Here is a 22,484-nt window from a genome sequence, read left to right on the forward strand (position 1 = left end):
AAATTGTCCATAGGTATGAATGTGAAAGTGAATGGTAGTTTGTCTATATGTGCCCTGTGATTGGCTGGCCACCAGTCCAGGGTGTACCCCGCCTCTCGCCCAAAGACAGCTGGGATAGGCTCCAGCACCCCCCGCGACCCTCGTGAGGAAAAAGCGGTAGAAAATGAATGAATGAATGAATGATTTATTTGGTAAATAAATCAATAGTTTTACATTATATCATAATATTGCCGTTTGTGATGTGTGTTTTCTCACAGGAAATTTGTGCTTTCCAACGTTTGCAGCATTTCTTGAAATACTGGCTTTTCTTTTGCGATGTCTTTCTGTGCTTACACACAATTTAGCGCTATTATATTTTTATTTACCAAATGTCTCAGTGAGGCTGCACGGCGGGTCGAGTGGTTAGCGCGCAGGCCACACAGCTAGGAGACCCGAGTTCAATTCCACCCTCGACCATCTCTGTGTGGAGTTTGCATGTTCTCCCTGTGCGTTCGTGGGTTTTCTTCGGGTATTCCGGTTTCCTAGCAAAAACATGCTAGGTTAATTAGCGACTCCAAATTGTCCATAGGTATGAATGTGAGTGTGAATGGTTGTTTGTCTCAGTGATTGTCTTGATGTGTTGTTTTTTTGGGTGAATTGGGTCTGGCCGGGTTTGATTTGTTGCCCTTTATGTTGCTACCATTTTTGAATACATTTGACATATTAGCTCGTTTGTGTCGATGGGCTTCATATGCCCAGAATATTCCCACACGGAGGTTATGGAATTTGGCTTAGCAAACATCTTTTTCCCTCCTAACTTTTAATACTTTACCTTGCAACACTCATTTGCTGTGTGTGTACGCTAGCGGCCCCACTTCCCTCCACGACTGTATGACTGACAGAAGGGCTCACTCTGTTCGCCATTGTTCTATGGGGCTTCCAGGTGCTGATCCAATACACAATGAACTCTCTTCTTGTCTGTTTCGAGGCGAGAGACGAGGAAAACAGACACGTTATCAAACATATCGTCTTCTTTTTCATTTATCGGCCACATACTACTGTTAGAATATCATTAGAAAGTTCAGTGTGCATAATAGCAGACATTTAAATGTCTTCTTTTTGGGTCTCCAGGTGGTCCATCACGTTGGTCGTCCCCTCCCTGCGACTGCTGCTGTAAGAACCACAAAGGCGAAGGCGACGGCGAAAGCGGCACGTCTTTCAACGAGCTCTCCACCTCCAGTTCGGAGAGCCAATCTGAGGCCAGCTCGCCGCAGGGGACGGTCATCTGCGGCCCCGTCAGCCGCCAACCACACCCTCACGCTAACGTCCAAACCCTGGACAGGCCGCTGAAAAAGGGCCCGGTCGCCAGGCTCCAGCAGTCGGAGCAACGAAGGAAAAGCGATCTTCTACGTACGCTGACGTCGACTTCGCGTGACAGCAACGCGTGCAAGAAGAGGCCGCCCAAAGAGAAGCTGACGGTAGAAGAAGAGCTGCAAAAGTGCATTCAGGACTTCCGTAAGATCAAAATCCCTGAGAGGTTTCCCGAGAGGAAGTACATGTGGCAGGCGGACTTGTTGAGAAAATATCGTCTCTGAGCACACTGCAAACGCACCCTCGAGGGCCAAAGGATCTGTTTACACGTTTATTTTCCTCGTGACGGCAAAAGACGGAGATAATTAAAATCACTCACTCACCTTTATACCAGTCGGTTGAACAGCTACAACACGGCGAAGCTCGAGAGAAACATTAAAAACCAGACTGTTCTCTTATTGACGTAACGTATGTATGTAACGTATGTGTGTGCATTTACTTCCAAGCCACTCTCTTCAATATGTGCTGTTATCTCGCTCAACCATTCACTTCTTTGAATAATTTACCAGAGGACCAAAGCAAGCGAGAAGACGAACGAACCGGGAGAACGACTCGCTAATGTTGACGCTGGAGTGTTACTCAGAAAAGCACACGAATGCATCATCATTTCCTCTCACGTCACAAAAAGCAGCAGCAAAAAGAATCACATGGGTAACAGTATTTTTTGGACAAACTGTTAAATCAATAATCTGTATTAGTTAAAGTAAATTATAATGCAGTTATACTAAATAATAACTCAAAAGTTAGCTTAAATGTAAAATAACAACACACACAAAACAAACCACTATGACGACAATGTTTTGTCATCATTCAACAAAAGTCTGTGATGGCAGCCCCTAAAGTTGTCTACCAAATTTTGGTTACAGTTTGTGTTTTGTAAAACGAATTGAGTTGCTTGAAATATTCCAAGTCAATGTGAGATTTGGGGGAATTTGTCCAAGAAAAATAATAGCAGGCAACATTAGCCACGTATACATGGACCCAAATATTCCAATTCCATTCGGGTTATTTGCTCAAACGGAAAGAATCTAACCTCATTCCGAAAGAAAAGTGCCACTCCGAATGAATATATAATCAGATTCACAGGGGTGGAATATTCCTTTCCCCAATTCGATTGAGGTATCTTGTACCCGCTCAAATGGAAAGTTGTCAGACTGCGTTCTTTTTTGTGGTGTTTTTCTTCTTGTGTTGTTTATTGGCGGTTGGCAAGCAGCTTTCATGTGCATTAGCGCCATCTATGGAACCGAATCCATACGCTTCTATACGCCATTCACAAGTCCAGTTTTATTAAAAAAGAAAATATATATCTATATAATACATGTGGGCTGCACGGTGGACAAGTGGTTAGCGCGCTGACCTCACAGCTAGGAGACCAGGGTTCAATTCCACCCTCGGCCATCTCTGTGTGGAGTTTGCATGTTCTCCCCGTGTATGCGTGGGTTTTCTCCGGGTACTCCGGTTTCCTCCCACATTCCAAAAACATGCTAGGTTAATTAGCGATTCCAAATTGTCCATAGGTATGAATGTGAGTGTGAATGGTTGTTTGTCTATATGTGCCCTGTGATTGGCTGGCCACCAGTCCAGGGTGTACAAAAAGTTGGGATAGGCTCCGGCATAGCCGTAACCCTAGTGAGAATTAGCGGCATAAGAAATGGATGAAAATTTACATACAGTATATTTTGTTAAATTGCTGTGTGATGAATTTAGTACCGTTAGTAATGAAGACAGCTGGGATAGGCTCCAGCACCCCCCGCGACCCTCGTGAGGAAAAGCGGTAGAAAATGAATGAATGAATGAGTTTAATTATAAAATATTAGCAAGATTAAACTTTATCTTTTCCTGTTCCCGGGTGCGTTCTTTCAGCGAATGCTGAGATATGACGTAACACGCAGCTCGAGAGACGTTTTTGATCCAAACTAAATTTCAAGACTGGACGAAGGAAAAACTGGCAATACGAAGTTATTCCAACAAGTGAAAGAAAAACTCAAGGAAGTCGGTATCACGTGATGTTGATGTTTACGTTTTACTGGGCATGCCCCATTGACCATTCTGGTTGATTATAGCGGCGCATGTAGACACGTGATTGGAATATTCCTTTCCATGGATACCATTGCTTTCGGAAAGGTCTTTCGGAAAGAGAAAAACTCATGTAAACGTGGCTATTGGGTGTTTTGTAAAGCGAATTGAGTTGCTTGAAAAATTCCAAGTCAATCTAAGATTTTGGGAAATTGTCAGAAAAATAATAGAAAGCAAATTGTCAGCATGCAGGTTTTTAATTATTGTCACCCCTTTGTGTGAAGTGGTTAGCTATGGGGGCCTATAGGTCAACCTTGGTGGTCTTACTATGAATAGTGCCGCGTGGGTACATGTTACTATTTTATTTGATTGTATTTATTTGCATTTGCTTACATCAGAAGGAATGGAATTGCTGCAATTTCATCAGCGCACAAATGAATACCCACACCCCCCCCACCCCCACCCCTTTTCCAATATGAGTTTCTACTGCAAAAGGCGCCCCCGAGTGAATCACATTGCTGTGAATTGCTTTGGCTTCTGCAGAGCAATTTCCGAGATGGGCAATAAAGTGAAGGTTTTGATGGTCAAATCACAGAGAAATACACAAGTTCAATAAAAGCTCTGATGGAGCGCACCCACACAAATGTTTCACTTTATATTACATGTGTTTATTACATCATCAGCAGCTCAAATAAAGACTGTGGATTCATTAAGCCATTAAAACATTTGTACAACAACACTTTAGACAAGATACAACCCTTGCTAGCGTTACCGGCGCATACGCTGATGTTCTCTACTGACAAGATGATCAATAGTTCTTGATGAGGGGCTCCGGTGGCAACACTGATATGTGGTTCTTGTTTACAGTTATTAATGAACCTGACCAGAACCCCTATCGACGGAACGAGTACTGAAAATTCCAGACTACTTTTTGAACAATGATGAGGCTAAGTGATGGCTAAAGGAACTACAGTTCCCATGATGCTTAGAGTGCAGATTCAGGAAGTAGTGAAGTGGATGCTAATATGTCGTGATTGTGTTTTGATCGGACAAATCTTAAGTAAGTTTGATCAGATGTTGAATTGTTGAACTCCAATGAAAATAAGCGTCCAGTCGCCGGCATAGGATTGCAAGGTTTACGGTCTTTCATGTTGAATTGTTGAACTCCGATGAAAAAAAGCATCCAAGTCATCTGCGCTAACGAGTAACGCTAGAAAAGTAGGATGGAGTTTACGTAGGATTGCAAGGTTTATGGTCTTTCATGTTGAAGTGTTAAACTCCGATGAAAATAAGCATCCAAGTTATCTGCGCTAACGAGTAACACTGGAAAGGTAGGGTTGGAGTTTACGTAGGATTGCAAGGTTTACGGTCTTTCTTGTCAGATTGTTGATCTCCGATGAAAATAAGCATCCAAGTCATCGGCGCTAATGAGTGACGCTGAAAAAGTAGGATGGAGTTTACGTAGATTGCAAGGTTTATGATCTTTCATGTGTTTCGACATCGCCTTTGAGCTGCCCCTTACTAGATGAGCCCACCCCATGTATACAACAGGCTTCGCTACACTTCTAAAATAAAGCCTCTAGCTCTGCCAACTATCCTTTAGTCAACGGCAGGTATGGGAATTGTAAAGCCCCCCCAGCAAATAGGCTAACCCAACATGATGTGAGTGTAATGTTAGCACCGTAGCGGATTTACAGCGTATATGTCAAATGTATAAAACACAGCTCATTAGCATAAAATACGCAGGCTTACTTTAATGAAATGATTTAATAAAACCTATGAAAAGCATTTAATATATTTAAAAAGCACAAAATTAAATACTTATTTTAAAAAAAGACAATACTATGTTAATACAAATTATTGAATGAAAATAAAACTTATTTTTTATACCTACTGACTTTTAGTGTAATAAGGATGCTTATTTTGTCCATAATGTTTAAATTTATCAAAAAGGTCCGTAATTATCACTTGTGTTTTTAGCTTGGGTTTGATTTCTCTTAGCAATGTATCACATGTAAATAAACACCATACATGTAACCATGTTAAATGTATTATATATGTACATAATACCCAGATTTATTGTATATAGGACTCATTCATCATTGTAGTTTTTTTATGTTGCTCCATCAAGGATGCATGGGGAAATATAAAACACCCCCCCCCCCCCCCCCTAAACTACTGTATCACATATACTACTGTGGTATACTGTATGTATGAAACATGAACCGGTTGAAATAGTGTTCCGGTCAGGCTGGAATATGCTGACAGTTCACTGATACTCAAACGGATATGAGAAGCTGTTTTCATTCGGAATACCTTGAGTGTCGAATGCACATTTAGGAAGGAAGGAAGGAAGGAAGGGAGGGAATGATGCATTTACTGTCAGTCAGCGTGCATTGAAGTGCTGTCAAACTTGTTTTTCTTTAAACCAAAAAATGCATTCTGAATGAAACCAGCTTCCATGGCGACATACAAAAAAAAAAAAACAACAACACAAACACATCAATCTACCACAAAACATACTTGTCATGCTCAGCAGCCTTCTCGTGCCTTGGAATCACAAAAGTCGTCATTAGAGCTAGGAAAAACTCATAGTTGGGAAAGACTGTAAGGTCAAGGTCAGCTATGCTATTGTTACGCTGAATTTTTCAATGTCCAATTATCGGGCCGATGTGAGGCATTATGACATCATACCCGATAACATTAAAAAAAAAAGCTTTCAGTGACGTGCTACAAACGGCTATTGTGCCTTCCTCTGATGTTGTAAACAAACATGTCGTCAATCATGTGGGACTAAAGACATTTAGCCAAATGCTCGGCAAACATTCCATAAAGAGTACAAAAAAAAATTCAAGTCAACACATCAAACCAAGCCCAGGGCTTGTTCCTATCGCCGCTGCATTGGAAATGTTTGCCAGAAACCAGAGGGCCAAAGCCAATGCTGGTGGATAACCAACCCCTTTGTTAGTGTTAAAGATACCGGCTTTTGTCGCCAAGTACGCCCATTTGAGCCACGCGGTTTGTACTTCAATTACAATTTGTCAAATCCAACTTTCTTTGAGTCGTACTTACCACTAGGAGTCAACAAACTACATCTATAATTACTTATCGTTATTGGTCTTGAGAAGCCAAAAGTTATTGTTATCGGCTTAAATTTCCTCAATAGATGATTAAGTTAGATTGATTAAATAGATTAAGTAGATGATTAGACACATGCAATCCAGAAAATGATATGTAAATGTTACAAAAAAAGTGGACTAATAAATTGACAATAAAAGCACAAATACTGCGGATTTCAGAAAACAACAGATGGAATGATACAGCACTCTATGAGAAGCAATGAAGTCCGTAAAATTAAATGATTAAAAAATAAAATCCAAAAATTGTTAACTATAATGATGGAAATGGTAATATTAATGATGATTATAATGATGGTCATAATGATAAAGATTATAACAATAATGATAATAATGATAATGATAATAACAATAATAATCCTCACATTTATACCTATGGACAATTTGGAGTCACTAATTAACCTAGCATGTTTTTGGAATGTGGGAGGAAACCGGAGTACCCGGAGAAAACCCACGCTTGCACGGGGAGAACATGCAAACTCCACACAGAGATGGCCGAGGGTGGAATTGAACCCTGGTCTCCTAGCTGTGAGGTCTGCGCGCTAACCACTCGACCGCTAGGTTAATTACTCCAACGACTCCAAAGGTCGTTGGAGGTCCATAGGTATGAATGTGATTCTGAATGGTTGTTTGTCTATATGTGCCCTGTGATTGGCTGGCCACCAGTCCAGAGTGTACCCCGCCTCTTACCCGGAGACAGCTGGGATAGGCTCCAGCACCCTCGTGAAGATAAGTGGTAGAAAATGAATGAATGAATAAATGAAGATCATTCGACGTGACTAAATGCAGCACATATTAGAATCTATCCATGCTACCTAGCTAAATAGGCAACCAGCGCAGCACACGCCATCAAACAAATGCATTTCATTCCTATGATTTGTCATTTGCAACACAATTTGTGTATTTTATGAACTAATTCCTTGGCAAGCTGGTTACATAAAAAGTCATTTTACAGGTATTAGTTTGTGTTATAATGGAGGTGAAAGGAAGGCCAATCGTGGCTTCAGGCGATGCAGCACGTTTTATGACAAACAGTCTCCAATGACAACATCCCAGGAACGGAACATCAAGGGTGTTAATATAAACAAGAAAACAAATCTCAGTATAGACGCTGTTCCTCAGCGCTTAATGTGAGGCAGTGTTGTTCAATTTGCGTTAACGCACAAAACAAAAGCGTAGAATTCCTCCATGGCTATGCATCGGTAAAACATTTTACATCTCAATACCATCTCTCACTGAGAAATTGAGGGGGAAAAAATATATAAAAACAAAAAAAAAGACACATTTTCACATAATTTTGTTAGCTAAAAGCAAACAAAGGAAATCTATTCCTAAATATGGCCATTTAGGACAGGATACTGCTGCTACAATCATTACATAAAACATCCGAACAATCATCCAAATCATGAACGTGTGCAATAAAGACAACATTACCGACTGAACGAGGCAGAATCTCTTGATTTTGACCATCAAATAGATGTTTTACTGTGCAAGATGTTATGAAATACCGGTAGGAAAAGGATTTAAGGGTGTTAACACCCCCCCAATGGATTAAAGCCATACTCTAGACCAGTGATTTTCAACCACTGTGCCGCGGCACACTAGTGTACCTTGAGAAACCGTCAGGTGTGCCGTGAGGAATTATCCAATATCACTTTTTATAATTAACATTTATTAATCATCATTTGCAAATATTATGTCAATAGCCATGAATATATGGACCCAAATATTCCAATTGCATTTGGTTTATTTGCTCAAACGGAAAGAATTGAACAGGGATGGAATATTCCTTTAACCAATCCGATTGAGGTATCTTGTACCCGCTCAAACGGAAAGTTGTCAGGGTGCGTTCTTCTTCGTGGTGTTTTTCTTCTTCTGTTTTTTATTGGCGGTTGGCAAGCAGCTTTCGTGTGCATTAGCGGCATCTGTGAAACAGAATCTAAACCCTTCTATACTTTATTCACAAGTCCAGTTTTATTAAAAAAGAAAAAATATATCTATATAAAACATGTCCTGAGTTTAATTATAAAATATTAGCAAGATTGAATTTGATCTTTTCCTGTTTAAATTGATCCCGGGTGCGTTCTTTCAGCGCATGCTCAGATATGACGTAACACGCAGATCCAGACGTTCTTCGGTTTTAAAAATGGAGGCCAGCAATCGGCACTGGACTAAGCAAAGTTTTTTTTGATTCAAACTAAATTTCAAGACTGGACAGACGAAAAACTGGCAATACGGAGTTATTCCAACAAGTGAAAGAAAAACTCGGGGAAGTCGGTATCACGTGATGTTGATGTTTACGTTTTACCGTGCATGACCCATTGACTATTCTGGTTGATTTTCACGGCGCATGTAGACAAGAGATTGGAATATTCCTTTCCATGGATACCATTGTTTCCCGAAAGGTCATTCGGAAAGAGAAAAAGTGGTGATGTAAAAACGTGGCTACTGTGGAGTGTCTGTGGTGTAAAGACTGGCAGAGCAATGTAATATTGGTCCGTGTGGCAACACCTACCTTGTTCCTCCGATAGACTTATTGATGCACGTGTGAGGTCGTGGTGACATTTTGGAACATTTTTGGTTAGTGGTGTGCAACAAGATTTTTCCAATGGTAAAAAACGTGCCGTGGCTCAAAAAAGGTTGAAAAACACTGCTCTAGACTGGATACCACCATCATGTCGGATCATTAAAAAAATCATTATTGAGAATTTTTTATTGTCTCAATGATTAAAATGTTTATTTCTTCAATCCGTCACATACCGGAATGACACAAAAATTTAAGAATTTTATTTATTCCTTAGAAAGAAGTCTGAAAAAGACTGGTTGTCTTGTATTGAGAAACACTTAACAACTTCTCGGCAAGCAAGTCAAAGCTTTTCTGCCTGGCACTCCCACTCATCAGTGAAATGAAAGTGTGTCAAAGGTTGCTGGCAAGTTAGCAAACAACACAGCAGGCACCAGCTAAGAAATATTTTGTCTAAAACAAATATTTTTCCAAAAACAAGTATTGAAAATGAGGGGTTGGCCAAGTTCACACAGCAGATCGATTTCAATTTTTTTTTTTTTTTTTGCTCCTTTGATTTTTTTCATGTCATTGCAAACAGTACCATTTTCAAACACAACCTTCGTATGTGGCTATAAATCACAGTACGTAATCTACAGAGCTAACTCATTAGCCTCTCCAATTTACTTGTTCAAACCGAAAGAAGGACAAAGAAGGGCAAAAAGTTACCACTTCCACACGGACTCAGAGGAGAACCTTGTCTTCACCCGATCTCAGCCATGGCATGTTGGCTCTGTAGCCAATCTCTATGCAGAGCGAAAGGTCATGTCATCTAACGTCATGTCTCTGATGTCTATGAATATTAAATATAACATGTCTTTCAATATTTTGCTATTCTAACCACAATATATTAGGACTGTATATCCAACCTATATGTCAGAAAGAAAGGCTTGTTTTGCAGAGACTTGGGAAAAGGTACTTAAAGACGTAGTAACTTAATAATTTGGTTTAGAAAATGTTGACAAAATTCTTGAAATTAGACTGAGACCATGAATTGGGGTTTACTTGCATAACGTTGGACTGTATAAGTCGTATTTGACATTGAAAGACAAAAAAAGGGCATCATAACCTGCAGTGTGTGAACAAAGTATTATATTCAGGGCTGTCTTATATCCGGGTAAATATGTTTGGGTTTTTTTTTTTTTGGTCTTCAAACTACTTTATGATCAATTTATTTACATATCGTAGATGTTCTGGCAATGTGTTGTATTTTAGAAAAGTTGGGAGCTGGAAAAGACTTTTGTTGCTTTTTCCTTTTTGCCATAAATTTCTGACATCCAAGGCTGTTTTTTTTTGTGCTGTTTGGTTTCTTTGTGTGGAAAAACTGAACCTATTTTCAAGACGCCATCACTGGACATGCAAAGGGAGCGCGCTGTCAAGCAGAATGACACCCGGTGGCCTTGTAGACACGACTACAGATCTTTTGCACAATGTATGAAGTCCCGAAAAAAAGCTTACATATAAGCAACAGAGTATTTCACCGAGACCGAATTCTAACAATACTTTTTCCAAGTGATGTGTCTTACATTTGACCAGAGGCCAGAACTTGTTCCATCTAACCTTCTGATCTTGTTATTATATTTTCATAAAAGACATACAGATCCAGAAACTTGGATTCCCCCGGAACTAGAACACTTTTTTTTTGGACTGAAGCCGTTTTTGTGTCAAGTCAAATGTGATGTATGAAAAGCAAGACTGTGAAATGTTTGTGAGTTTGTTGATTTGAAGTCAAATGAAGTGAACAATTCCTACGTTGCCCGGTTCTGGAACTCCTGCCTTTTTTTACAAGTCTGTAAACCGCAAAGAAAAATCACATTTCTCGGCACATTACTGTTTGATAACTAAAGGGCGTCTGTTGTTGATGTATGTTGTTCTGATACACACACTCAAAAAAAGAAAAAATGGTTCTGAAATGTTGTGAGCATGTTTGGTAATGAAAAATCTATGACAGATTAGTCTGTTCTCGTGAAGAATCTTATGTCCAAACTGATACATATATATAAAAAAAAGAAAAGCACAAATACGTTGATAGTGTCTATTGTTCCTCTACAGATGTATGAAATTATCCAATAAAATGACAACTATGGAATTTCACTCCAGAACAAGGCTGCTTCATGTGTACTTAAAAAACTACATCAGTTGTTTTGATCCCAACTGTCTTCGGGCGAGAGGCGGGGTACACCCTGGACTGGTCGCCAGCCAATCACAGGGCACATATAGACAAACAACCATTCACACTCACATTCACACCTATGGACAATTTGGAGTCGCCAATTAACCAGTGGCTAATCGTCTAAAAATAAAGAATTCCTTTCAAGAAATGCTGCAAATGTTTGACAGACAGTATGAATGGCCTGCAAGAAAATACGTGTCACAAATGGCAATTCCACAACTTCACAGAGTGAACCATGATAGTGCAATATTTCCTTTACTATATCATGATATGGTATCATAAATTTTGGACTATTAATATTAATATATTTTGTGGCCGTATTCAACCACAAAACAGTAATTAATTCATTCATTTTCTACCGCTTATCCTCACGAGGGTCACGAGGGGGGGGGTGCTGGAACCTATCCCAGATGTGTTTGGGCGAGAGGCGGGGTACACCCTGGACTGGTGGCCAGCCAATCACAGGGCACATATAGACAAACAACCATTCACACTCACATTCATACCTATGGACAATTTGGAGTCGCTAATTAACCTAGCATGTTTTTGGAATGTGGGAGGAAAGTGGAGTACCCGGAGAAAACCCACGCATGCACAGGGAGAACATCCTATCTCCACACAGAGATCACAGTGGGTGGGATTGAATTGGGTTTCCTAGCTGTGAAGTCTGCGCGCTAACCACTCGACCGCCGTGCAGCCTAGTAATAAAATTATTTTTCATATTTAAAAAATGTAATAAAAATATGTAAACTAATAGAAATAGAAAATACACCTAAATTAATATTTTAAGTAATTTTTAAAATTATTATATATGTAATGTCAGTGTTTTTTGTACTTTTTTTGCAATATTCATGAATTCACTCATTTTCTACCGCTTATCCTCACAAGGGTTGCAGGGGATGCTGGAGCTTATCCCAGCTGTCTCCGGGTGAGGGGCGGGGTACACCCTGGACTGGTGGCCAGCCAATCACAGGGTAGCATACCTATGGACAATTTGGAGTCGCCAATTAACCTAGCATGTTTTTGGAATGTGGGAGGAGACCGGAGTACCCGGAGAAAACCCACGCATGCAACATGCAACATGAACATGCAAACTCCACACAGAGATGACCGAGGGTGGGATTGAACTTGGGTCTCCAAGCTGTGAGGTCTGCGCACTAACCACTTGTCCGCCGTGCAGCCCTACTATGAAACAGTATCATTTATTAATAATGAATTTCTGGGAAAAAAAAACAAGGAGCAAGGGAACGATATTGGAATGAAGGGATGATTGTACCGGCATAGTTGTCATTTCATTTCATTTTCTAGTACTTTCAGCTGTACTTAAACAACCTACAACTGAGATTTCATCACTGACAGAAAAGCCAGATGAGGAAAAAAGACCCAGCTGTGGATTCCCGAGTATTATAAAAGGCAATATAACTTGCTAAGACTCTTCATTCCCAGGTGCAGGCAGTGTGCAGTGGAGCAAGGGGAGTCCAACAAACCAACGTCTGACAGGCGAGAAGACAAGGGGCCGAGAGCAGGTAGACACAGTAATCAATAGTTGAATTGCAGAGAAGGGTTTGCGCGATGTGGTCCACTGGTTTGCACCGGGGGCCTTTCTTTATATGTGAAGTTTACTACGTATGCATTCTATGCTCGGCTGCATCTTCTAAACCCATACTCCCGCACTCATAAATATATATGTGAGGTTTTAACAAAGCTCTTAAATGGCCAGTTGGTGTTAAGACGACAATGAACCCAACTCGTTGCTTGTCTTGTTTTCAAACTAGCTTCCGTTCTAAATTGGGTGATGTGATTCAGTCAGTGTGTGTGCAATTCATTTACTTTGGAATGGGAAACAGAATACCCACGAGGACAAAGACAATTTTAGCTGAATCAGCACAGTGTTTCTCAAAATGTGGTCCGCGGACCACTGGTGGTACATGAGGAACATATAGTGGTCTAACCCTTCATTTAACACAGTTTATTGCTTCAGTGATAAGCAAATTTCCATGAAGTAGGATTTATAAATCAAACCTTCGAAATGATCAGAGCCCTCTAGACATGAAGTAACACCCCTATAGTCACCTTTACACTCATATTACTCAATATAATAGACGTAAAAATGTAAATAAACAATTTAAGACATTCATTCATTCATTTTCTACCGCTTTTTCCTCACGGGGGTTGCATGGGTGCTGGAGCCTATCCCAGCTGTCTTGGGGCGAGAGGCGGGGTACACCCTGGACTGGTCGCCAGCCAATCACAGGGCACATATAGACAAACAACCATTCACACTCACAATCATACCTATGGACTATCAAAAATCTCAAGAGGTCAACGGTCTGACACACTGTGTCATCTTTCAAAGAACACATTACTAACAGCACTAAATTCATCACACAGCAACTTAACAAGATATACTGGATGTAAATTTTCATCCATTTCATATGCCACTAATCCTCACTAGGGTTACGGCTATGCTGGAGCCTATCCCAACTTTTTGTACACCCTGGACTAGTCGCCAGCCAATCACAGGGCACATATAGACAAACAACCATTCACACTCACATTCATACCTATGGACAATTTGGAGTCGCTAATTAACCTAGCATGTTTTTGGAATGTGGGAGGAAACCGGAGTACCCGGAGAAAACCCACGCATGCACGGGGAGAACATGCAAACTCCACACAGAGATGGCAGAGGGTGGAATTGAACCCTGGTCTCCTAGCTGTGAGGTCTGTGCGCTAACCACTCACCCGCCGTGCCGCCCCAATTTGAGACATAAATAAGACAAATAAATAAGCGTGGCTTGTTGTATTATTTTATTATTATTATTACTTATATTGCCTGATTTATAATACACCAAATTCAACCACAAAAGCATCATTTATTAATTCATATATTTTTGAAAAAATGTGACAGTGGGAAGCCAGGAAGTTCGATGAAAGTTTAAAAAAATAAACTAGCCAAGCGCCATTGTTGCCCTCATATTGTGATTCACACCAAAATAATAATCCTACATTTTTTTGATCCGTCTTTGATATTTTGTAGAACCTGTTGGAATTTTTTTTTTCCAAGCGCTTTGAACATTTTTTTGTGGAGTTATATTCACAAATAGCAAAAAACGGGTCTATCTTGCAATGATAAAGAATCCTTTCAAAAATTCCTGGATCCACACGGTAAGCCGGATCGCCCCCAAAATGAAAGCAGTTCTTCCATATCTCATTTCTCACATTCACAGCTTTAAATTATTTTCAACACTAATGCAGAGTGGCCGAGTAGTCAGGAGATCGGGAAGGTTTGATTCTCCGCTGTGTTTCTCTACGTGGGTTTTCTCCGGGTACTCCTGTTTCCTCCCACATCCCAAAAACACGCGTGTCACTTTATCCTGCTAGAATAAGAAGACTGAAAAAAGCTACGAAGGAATTAGCCGTCATCAACATGAGGTGACAGAAGACTTCTTCTCAAGCTCGGATTCAGCCGACTGATGAAAGCACGGATAAAACCAGTAATGGAAGGGGGAGACGTGTGAATGGAAGTGTGAAGGAAAGGTGCGAAAGAGCCGAGTATTCAATGAGGGCGGAAGGTGAGAAAAGCAAAGATGACATCAGTGATGAAGGACGACGGTAACAGAAGGAAGGCGACGTTTGCTCAAGGGAAGACATGAGAGACAAGAAGGTGCACAGATGGATCGACACTAATCAGCCACAACATTAGGTACATAATCTTAATAAAATTATTTAGGGCTGTCAAAAAAAAAAAAAAAAAGATTTAACGGCTTTATTCTTACCTGAACACACAACAGCAGCGCAATACAGCTATGAGTATGGTTGCCATGCATATCATATTTTTGTTGCAAATATTCATTCATTCATTCATTCAATCACAGGGCACATATAGACAAACAACCATTCACACTCACATTCATACCTATGGACTATTTGGAGTAAAAAATTGTCAACCCATCAAAAATCTCAAGAGGTCAACGGTCTGACACACTGTGTCATCTTTCAAAGAACACATTACTAACAGCACTAAATTCATCACACAGCAACTTAACAAGATATACTGTATGTACATTTTCATCCATTTCTTATGCCGCTAATCATCACTAGGGTTGCGGCTATGCTGGAGCCTATCCCAGCTTTTTGTACACCCCGGACTGGTAGCCAGCCAATCACAGGGCACATATAGACAAACAACCATTCACACTCACATTCATACCTATGGACAATTTGGAGTGGCCAATTAACCTAGCATGTTTTTGGAATGTGGGAGAAAACCCACGCATGCACGGGGAGAACATGCAAACTCCACACAGAGATAGCCGAGGGTGGAATTGCTGTGAGGTCTGCGCACTAACCACTCAACCGCCATGCAGTCCTGCTGCAAATATGCAAATGTAAAAAATGTACAGTAAGTATGTCAACATTCATCTCCAAGAGCTGTAGCTCCATTGCAGCCGGCCTGCAATCAGATGTGAATCACCATTGTCTCCACGCTGAAAGACACCGGATGCCAGGCATTGTGTGGAACAATCACATAACACCAGCTTTTGTGCACAAAAGGATGATGATCCAAAATTATTCTGAAGTTGTGGAGGCAGGAGCCTTTATATTGCATTCTCGTGATTAGAAGAACATTTTTTATCCCTTTGTGAAGTGAAGCGAGACAAACGTTACTTGCCATTGGAGTTACCTGCTGTGCCATGGCAGTGACACAATAGACGCAGCAAGCATGCCGATTTGACTCGACGTGTGTGGGCAAGTCACTGTGGGGATACTTTTTTTTTTTTTTTTTCCCACATGTGAGCGGTTACACATTTAGTGTAATGTGCCACAAACATTTACCATTATATGTACAGCAATCCCTGGATTATTGCGGTCTTATTATTAGAAGGTCTGGCACCTTCCGTTTTGGGCTGCATGGTGGACGAGCGGTTAGCATGCAGGCCTCACAGCTCGGAAATCCGAGTTCAATTCCACCCTCGGCCATCTCTGTGTGGAGTTTGCATGCGTGGGTTTTCTCCGGGTACTCCGGTTTCCTCCCACATGCAAAACCTCCAAATTGTCCATAGGTATGAATGTGAGTGTGAATGGTTGTTTGTCTATATGTGCCCTGTGATTGGCTGGCCACCAGTCCAGGGTGTACAAAAAGTTGGGATAGGCTCCAGCATAGCCGTAACCCTAGTGAGAATTAGCGACATGAGACATGGATGAAAATTTAAATACAGTATATTTTGTTAAGTTGCTGTGTGATGAATTTAGTACTGTTAGTAATGAAGACAGCTGGGATAGGCTCCAGCACCCTCCTGTGACCCCCGTGAGGATAAGCGGTAGAAAATGAATGAATGAATGAATGAATGAACAAATGAATCATTTGAGTGTTAAGTTGCTGTGTGATGAATTTAGTGCTGTTAGTCATGTGTTCTTTGAAAGATGACACAGTGTTGTACCCCGCCTCTCGCCCCAAGACAGCTGGGATAGGCTCCAGCACCCTCCTGTAACCCTCGTGAGGATAAGCGGCGTAGAACATGGATAGAACATTATGATGATGATGACTATTATTAGTGTGAATGGTTGTTTGTCGATATGTGCCCTGTGATTGGCTGGCGACCAGTCCAGGGTGTACCCCGCCTCTCGCCCTAAGACAGCTGGGATAGGCTACAGCACCCCCGCGACCCTTGTGAAGATAAGCAGTAGAAAATAAATGAATGAACCTTCCAAGTTTTTGATGTTGGATATACTGTATAATCAATACTGTATAATAATAAGCATTTCTGCAGACGAATTGTGATAGTACAATGCTTCAAACTGTTGTCATTGTCCAAAAAAAAAAAAAAAACTAGGCCATCTATTTTTACCTCTCCGTATTTTTAGACGTTTGCTTGACAACAGATTGTTCATCTGCTTCAGCAGTAAAAAAGACGCACAATCAACAAACACGAGCACCAAATGCTATGAATGCATAATCATCCCAGCGTGTGGGCTCCAAATGCTCTTAAGTTATTACACTTGATTATGTTAATACTGGCCGCAACATAACCGCTTTGGGGTGTAAACATCATTAAATGTAAAGTCAGTCCCTTGTTGATCAGTGAACGCATCGCCTTTTATTATGCGGCACAGTTTGTTGTTTAGTCAGCTACGTTTCCGCTCTTAAGTGTCATCCAAGCAGCAAGGTTGCGACTAGTTATGTAACGCAGTTGCAGGTTAATAGAGGTGGCTCATCATGACAAGCATGGCAATTAAATTTACCTACCGTACGCCGAGTAGGATTGACTCAAAACAAACACAGCATGGCTGTAATGTCAGTGTTTTTTGTACTTTTTTTTTGCAATATTCATGAATTCACTCATTCATTTTCTACCGCTTATCCTTACAAGGGTTGCAGTGGGGTGCTGGAGCCTATCCCAGCTGTCAGACAAACAACTATTCACACTTGCATTCATACCTATGGACAATTTGGAGTCGCTAATTAACCTAGCATGTTTTTGGAATGTGGGAGGAAACCGGAGTACCCAGAGAAAACCCACGCATGCACGGGGAGAACATGCAAACTCTGCACAGAGATCACAGAGGGTAATAAAATTATTTTTCATATTTAAAAAATGTAATAAAAATATGTAAACTAATAGAAATTAAAATACATCTAAATTAATATTTTAAGTAATTTTTAAAATTATTATATATGTAATGTAATGTTTTTTTTATTTTTTTGCAATATTCATGAATTCATGAATTCATTTTCTACCGCTTATCCTCACAAGGGTTGCAGGGGGTGCTGGAGCCTATCCCAGCTGTCTTCATTACTAACGGTACTAAATTCATCACACAGCAACTTAACAAAATATACTGTATGTAAATTTTCATCCATTTCTTATGCCGCTAATTCTCACTAGGGTTACGGCTATGCTGGAGCCTATCCCAACTTTTTGTACACCCTGGACTGGTGGCCAGCCAATCACAGGGCACATATAGACAAACAACCATTCACACTCACATTCATACCTATGGACAATTTGGAGTTGCTAATTAACCTAGCATGTTTTTGGAATGTGGGAAGAAACTGGAGTCCCCGGAGAAAACCCACGCATGCACGGGGAGAACATGCAAACTCCACAAAAGGGGGTGGGTGGGATTGAACTCGGGTCTCTTAGCTGTGAGGTCTGCAAGCTAACCACTCGATCACCGTGCAGCAAACCATATTGTTCAATTATGTTCAATCAATGTTGTGATAAAACAAAAGCAGACAAGCAGAAAAAATCCGAAACTGTAAAAGTGACCCTCAGGCGTCTATAATTTGCTGCCACTGCGTGACAAAGCGGACATAACAGCTAGCGCTAACTGGATACTGTGAGTATTCTAGCTTAAACGACAATGAGCCTAGAGGTTAGATGCATCTGCACCAAATCAAATTGAATGTAGATTAGCTCCGAGACGGGAGCAAATGCCACTCTTTGACAGTTTTAAGTGGAGTAGACCGAACCCTCTTGATCTTGTGATGCGGCGTCATTGTCACGATGCCGAAGCCATTACAGAGGAAGTCCCAATCGTTCTGCCCCGGCAAATCTCTTCACTCTTTTCAACTATTGTTAGAGGCTAATGCACCGTGCCACACAAGAGAATGGGTTCGCTCTCATCCAACCGACTCTCTATAAATAGAATTCTATTTAATCTATCCGAGATGCCATAGATTTAGTTGAGATAGATAGCGCTTCCGACCATCTCGGTTACGCCAGGTTCTATAAAGTTCTGTACACCCGGGGCCACTAGAGTAGGTCAGAAGTGCTAAAAAGAGAATAAATGAGAAGAGAAAGGGGAAAAAATGGCATAAAGATGAAAAGGCTAAAAGCTAACGATACAATACAAGAAGGAGAACCAATTAGCTATGGAATAAAACCCAAGGTTGCAGGAACTGATCATATTCAAAAGAAGTCTCAAAGTGTAATTCGGGTATTCCACGCAAGAATAACCTTTCAATTTGAAAGGCCTCAACAGACCAAAAGGGTGAAAGAAAATATCAATATCACAATGTAGCACATCATTATCTTGGCACAACAGTGATGAAAACATCCAGTATTGATACCAGGTACAGGATTACATCCTTCAGCAAGCCAATAAAAAGGTCATACGTAGGTCATGGCGTTTCTTGCTTGTGTACGTGCTGCCATGTCTTAATTAAAAACGTAAATTTGATTCATAAACATCGGGCTTGCTCGAGAAATAGTTTCAGCATGAAGCGGCGATGAATACAATGAATACAATAGTGGATAATATCTCTTATTAATTACATTTTTTGCACTTTGTTATGCTATTCTGGTGGTAATACGCCACGGAAATATGATGTTGTCAAAATCAACATCATAGCTCTGGGAGAGGAGAAATACCTACCGATATTGGCACTCTGTAAACCTTCGACTATCACGACCGTTGTTAAGGACTTGGGCCTCAAACGCCACCTATAGTCACCTAAACTTTGAGTTTTGCACCAAGTGGGCAACAAGGGCCGTGGGACTATGTAGTACAGGGGTGGGCAAGTATTTTGACTCGTGGGCGGCATTGATTTAACAAAATTGTCCGGAGGGCCAGAACATATATTTAACACACACACACTATTTTATGCTTATAATTTTCCTTGAATTATTTGTCTAATTTTATCTCTAAAAGTGTTATACTATCAGCTGTATGTTCTCATGTCCCTTTAAATATCAGACTACATCAAACTATGTAATTTAATTTTACAGTTTTGTTTTTTTACTAAATAAATAAACATCCGACTTGCAAGTCATGTTGCCAGTTTGTATGTTAAAAGTTGAAATACGTAGAAAGCAACTGGCGGGCCGGATTCAAACGCTTGGTGGGCCGCATATGGCCCCCGGGCCGTAGTTTGCCCACCCCCGGTGTAGTAGGTTATCAACTGAATACACCAGAGATAGGCTTGCCGCTAGTTGCCGCAGTTTTTCTCTTTCCGAATGACCTTTTGGGAAACAATGGTATCCATAGAAAGGAATATTCCAATCTCTTGTCTACATGGGTCATGCGCAGTAAAACATAAACATCAACATCACGTGATACCGACTTGTTGGAATAACTCTGTATTGCCAGTTTTTTGTTTAATTTAAACAGGAAAAGATCAAATTCAATCTTGCTAATATTTTATAATTAAACTCGGGACATGTTTTATATAGATATATATTTTCTTTTTTAATAAAACTGCACTTGTGAATAAAGTATAGAAGGGTTTAGATTCTGTTTCACAGATGGCGCTAATGCATACGAAAGCTGCTTGCCAACCGCCAATAAACAGAAGAAGAAAAACACCACGAAGAAGAACGCACCCTGACAAATTTCCGTTTGAGCGGGTACAAGATACCTCAATCGGATTGGTTAAAGGAATATTCCATCCCTGTTCAATTCTTTCCGTTTGAGCAAATAAACCAAATGCAATTGGAATATTTGGGTCCATATATTCATGGCTATTGACATAATATTTGCAAATGATGATTAATAAATGTTAATTATACAAAGTGATATTGGATAATTCCTCACGGGACACCTGACGGTTTCTCAAAATCACTGGCCTAGACCATGGATCTTGGCTCAAAAAGGTTATTGACCACTGGTCTAAAAAGATAGCAACAAGTCTACTGGTAGTGGTGGTGGTGGTGTCATGGTCTGGGGCTCCATGACTGCTGGGGTGGTTGCAGTTCATTGAGGAGAAAAATGAATTCCAACATGTACTTGTGACATTGTGAAGCAGACCACGATCCTCTCCCTTGGGAAACTGGATCACAGACCACATGGTGGCTTTCCAACGTGATAACAAGCCCAAACACACCTCTAGGATGATAAGTACCTCGCTGAGGACGTTAAAGGTTGAAGGCGATGCATGGAAGGCATTGCCTTCACCTGAACCCAATCGAGCACCTTCGCTGGTGGAGGCGTGTCAAACATTCACACAAATGTCACATCTTGTCATGTTGGAAAACTGCCCTGTGGTCCAGTCTCCATACGGCTCCAGACTCTGATTCTAACACCACAACCACCATGTTTGCCTGTCAGCAGGATAATTACTATGCTGCTCGCTTGTGTTGCCAGCTATTTAGACAATCGTGATAACGGAAAATGTTGCAGAGATGCGAACCCAGGTCTTCCAAATCTCCTGACTGGGTGGCCAACATGCTAACCACTCACTCTTTTTCCATTTATTGAAACTGTCCAATGAATACCTTGAATTAGTAAGGTAAGTGGTGAAGTGAAAATGTGGAAAAAAAAGGTGAGGTTACCTAAAACTGGGAAAAAAAATACGTATTATTCAGAATGACACAAAAAGGCCAGTTTCAGGGATCATGAAATGGTTACAACAATGGTTAACACTTTAAAGCTGTTCTGCAGAAATGGAGGTTGATCAAGCCTTGCAACTACAGGTGTTCCACGTTCTGGAGTACTTACTACATCCTCTGTCTGCAATGAAATATCGTTCATAGTACTATAGTACCATACTGAACATCAGTTGAACAACCCTGCCATGGAAGAGAGACGGACCATCTTAACAGAGAAATTAAGAGGGTATATATATTCCAACACTTTGGTATATAATTACGGTATATATATACATATATATATATATATACATATATATATACAGTGCAGAAAATAAGTATTTGAACACCCTGCTATTTTGCTATTTCTCCCACTTAGAAATCATGGAGGGGTCTGAAATTTTCATCGTAGGTGCATGTCCACTGTGAGAGAGATAAACTAAAAAGAAAAATCCAGAAATCACAATGCATGATTTTTTAACAATTTATTTGTGTGATACAGCTGCAAATAAGTATTTGAACACCTGTGTATCATCTAGAATTCTGACCCTGAAAGACCTGTTAGTCTGCCCATTAGAAGTCCACCTGCACTCCATGTATCATCCTGAATCAGATGCACCTGTTTGAGGTCGTTAGCTGCATAAAGACACCTGTCCACCCCATACAATCAGTAAGACTTTAACTTGTAACATGGCGAAGACCAAAGAGCTGTCCAAAGACACCAGAGACAAAATTGTACACCTCCACAAGGCTGGAAAGGGCTACGGAGCAATTACCAAGCAGCTTGGTGAAAAAAGGTCCACTGTTGGAGCTATCATTAGAAAATGGAAGAAGCTAAACATGACGGTCAATCTCAATCGGAGTGGAGCCCCATGCAAGATATCACCTCGTGGGGTCTCAATGATTCTAAGAAAGGTGAGGAATCAGCCCAG

General features: G+C 40.6%; 1 protein-coding gene and 1 long non-coding RNA gene across 2 annotated transcripts in view; one reads left to right on the plus strand and one right to left on the minus strand.

Annotated features, from left to right (window-relative positions):
- kctd16b (potassium channel tetramerization domain containing 16b) overlaps nucleotides 1-11,160 on the plus strand; it is a 78,313-nt gene extending 67,153 nt beyond the window's left edge. The window contains exon 3 of the mRNA XM_058086218.1: nucleotides 1,111-11,160. Coding sequence (XP_057942201.1) covers nucleotides 1,111-1,574 — 464 coding nt within the window. The 3' untranslated portion in view covers nucleotides 1,575-11,160. The remainder of the gene's footprint in view (nucleotides 1-1,110) is intronic.
- Nucleotides 1-22,484, minus strand: part of LOC131137851 (uncharacterized) — an 83,464-nt gene that overhangs the window by 34,635 nt on the left and 26,345 nt on the right. The window lies entirely within an intron of this gene.

Source organism: Doryrhamphus excisus, chromosome 11 (assembly GCF_030265055.1).
Source record: "Doryrhamphus excisus isolate RoL2022-K1 chromosome 11, RoL_Dexc_1.0, whole genome shotgun sequence".
Taxonomy (NCBI): Eukaryota; Metazoa; Chordata; class Actinopteri; order Syngnathiformes; family Syngnathidae; genus Doryrhamphus; species Doryrhamphus excisus.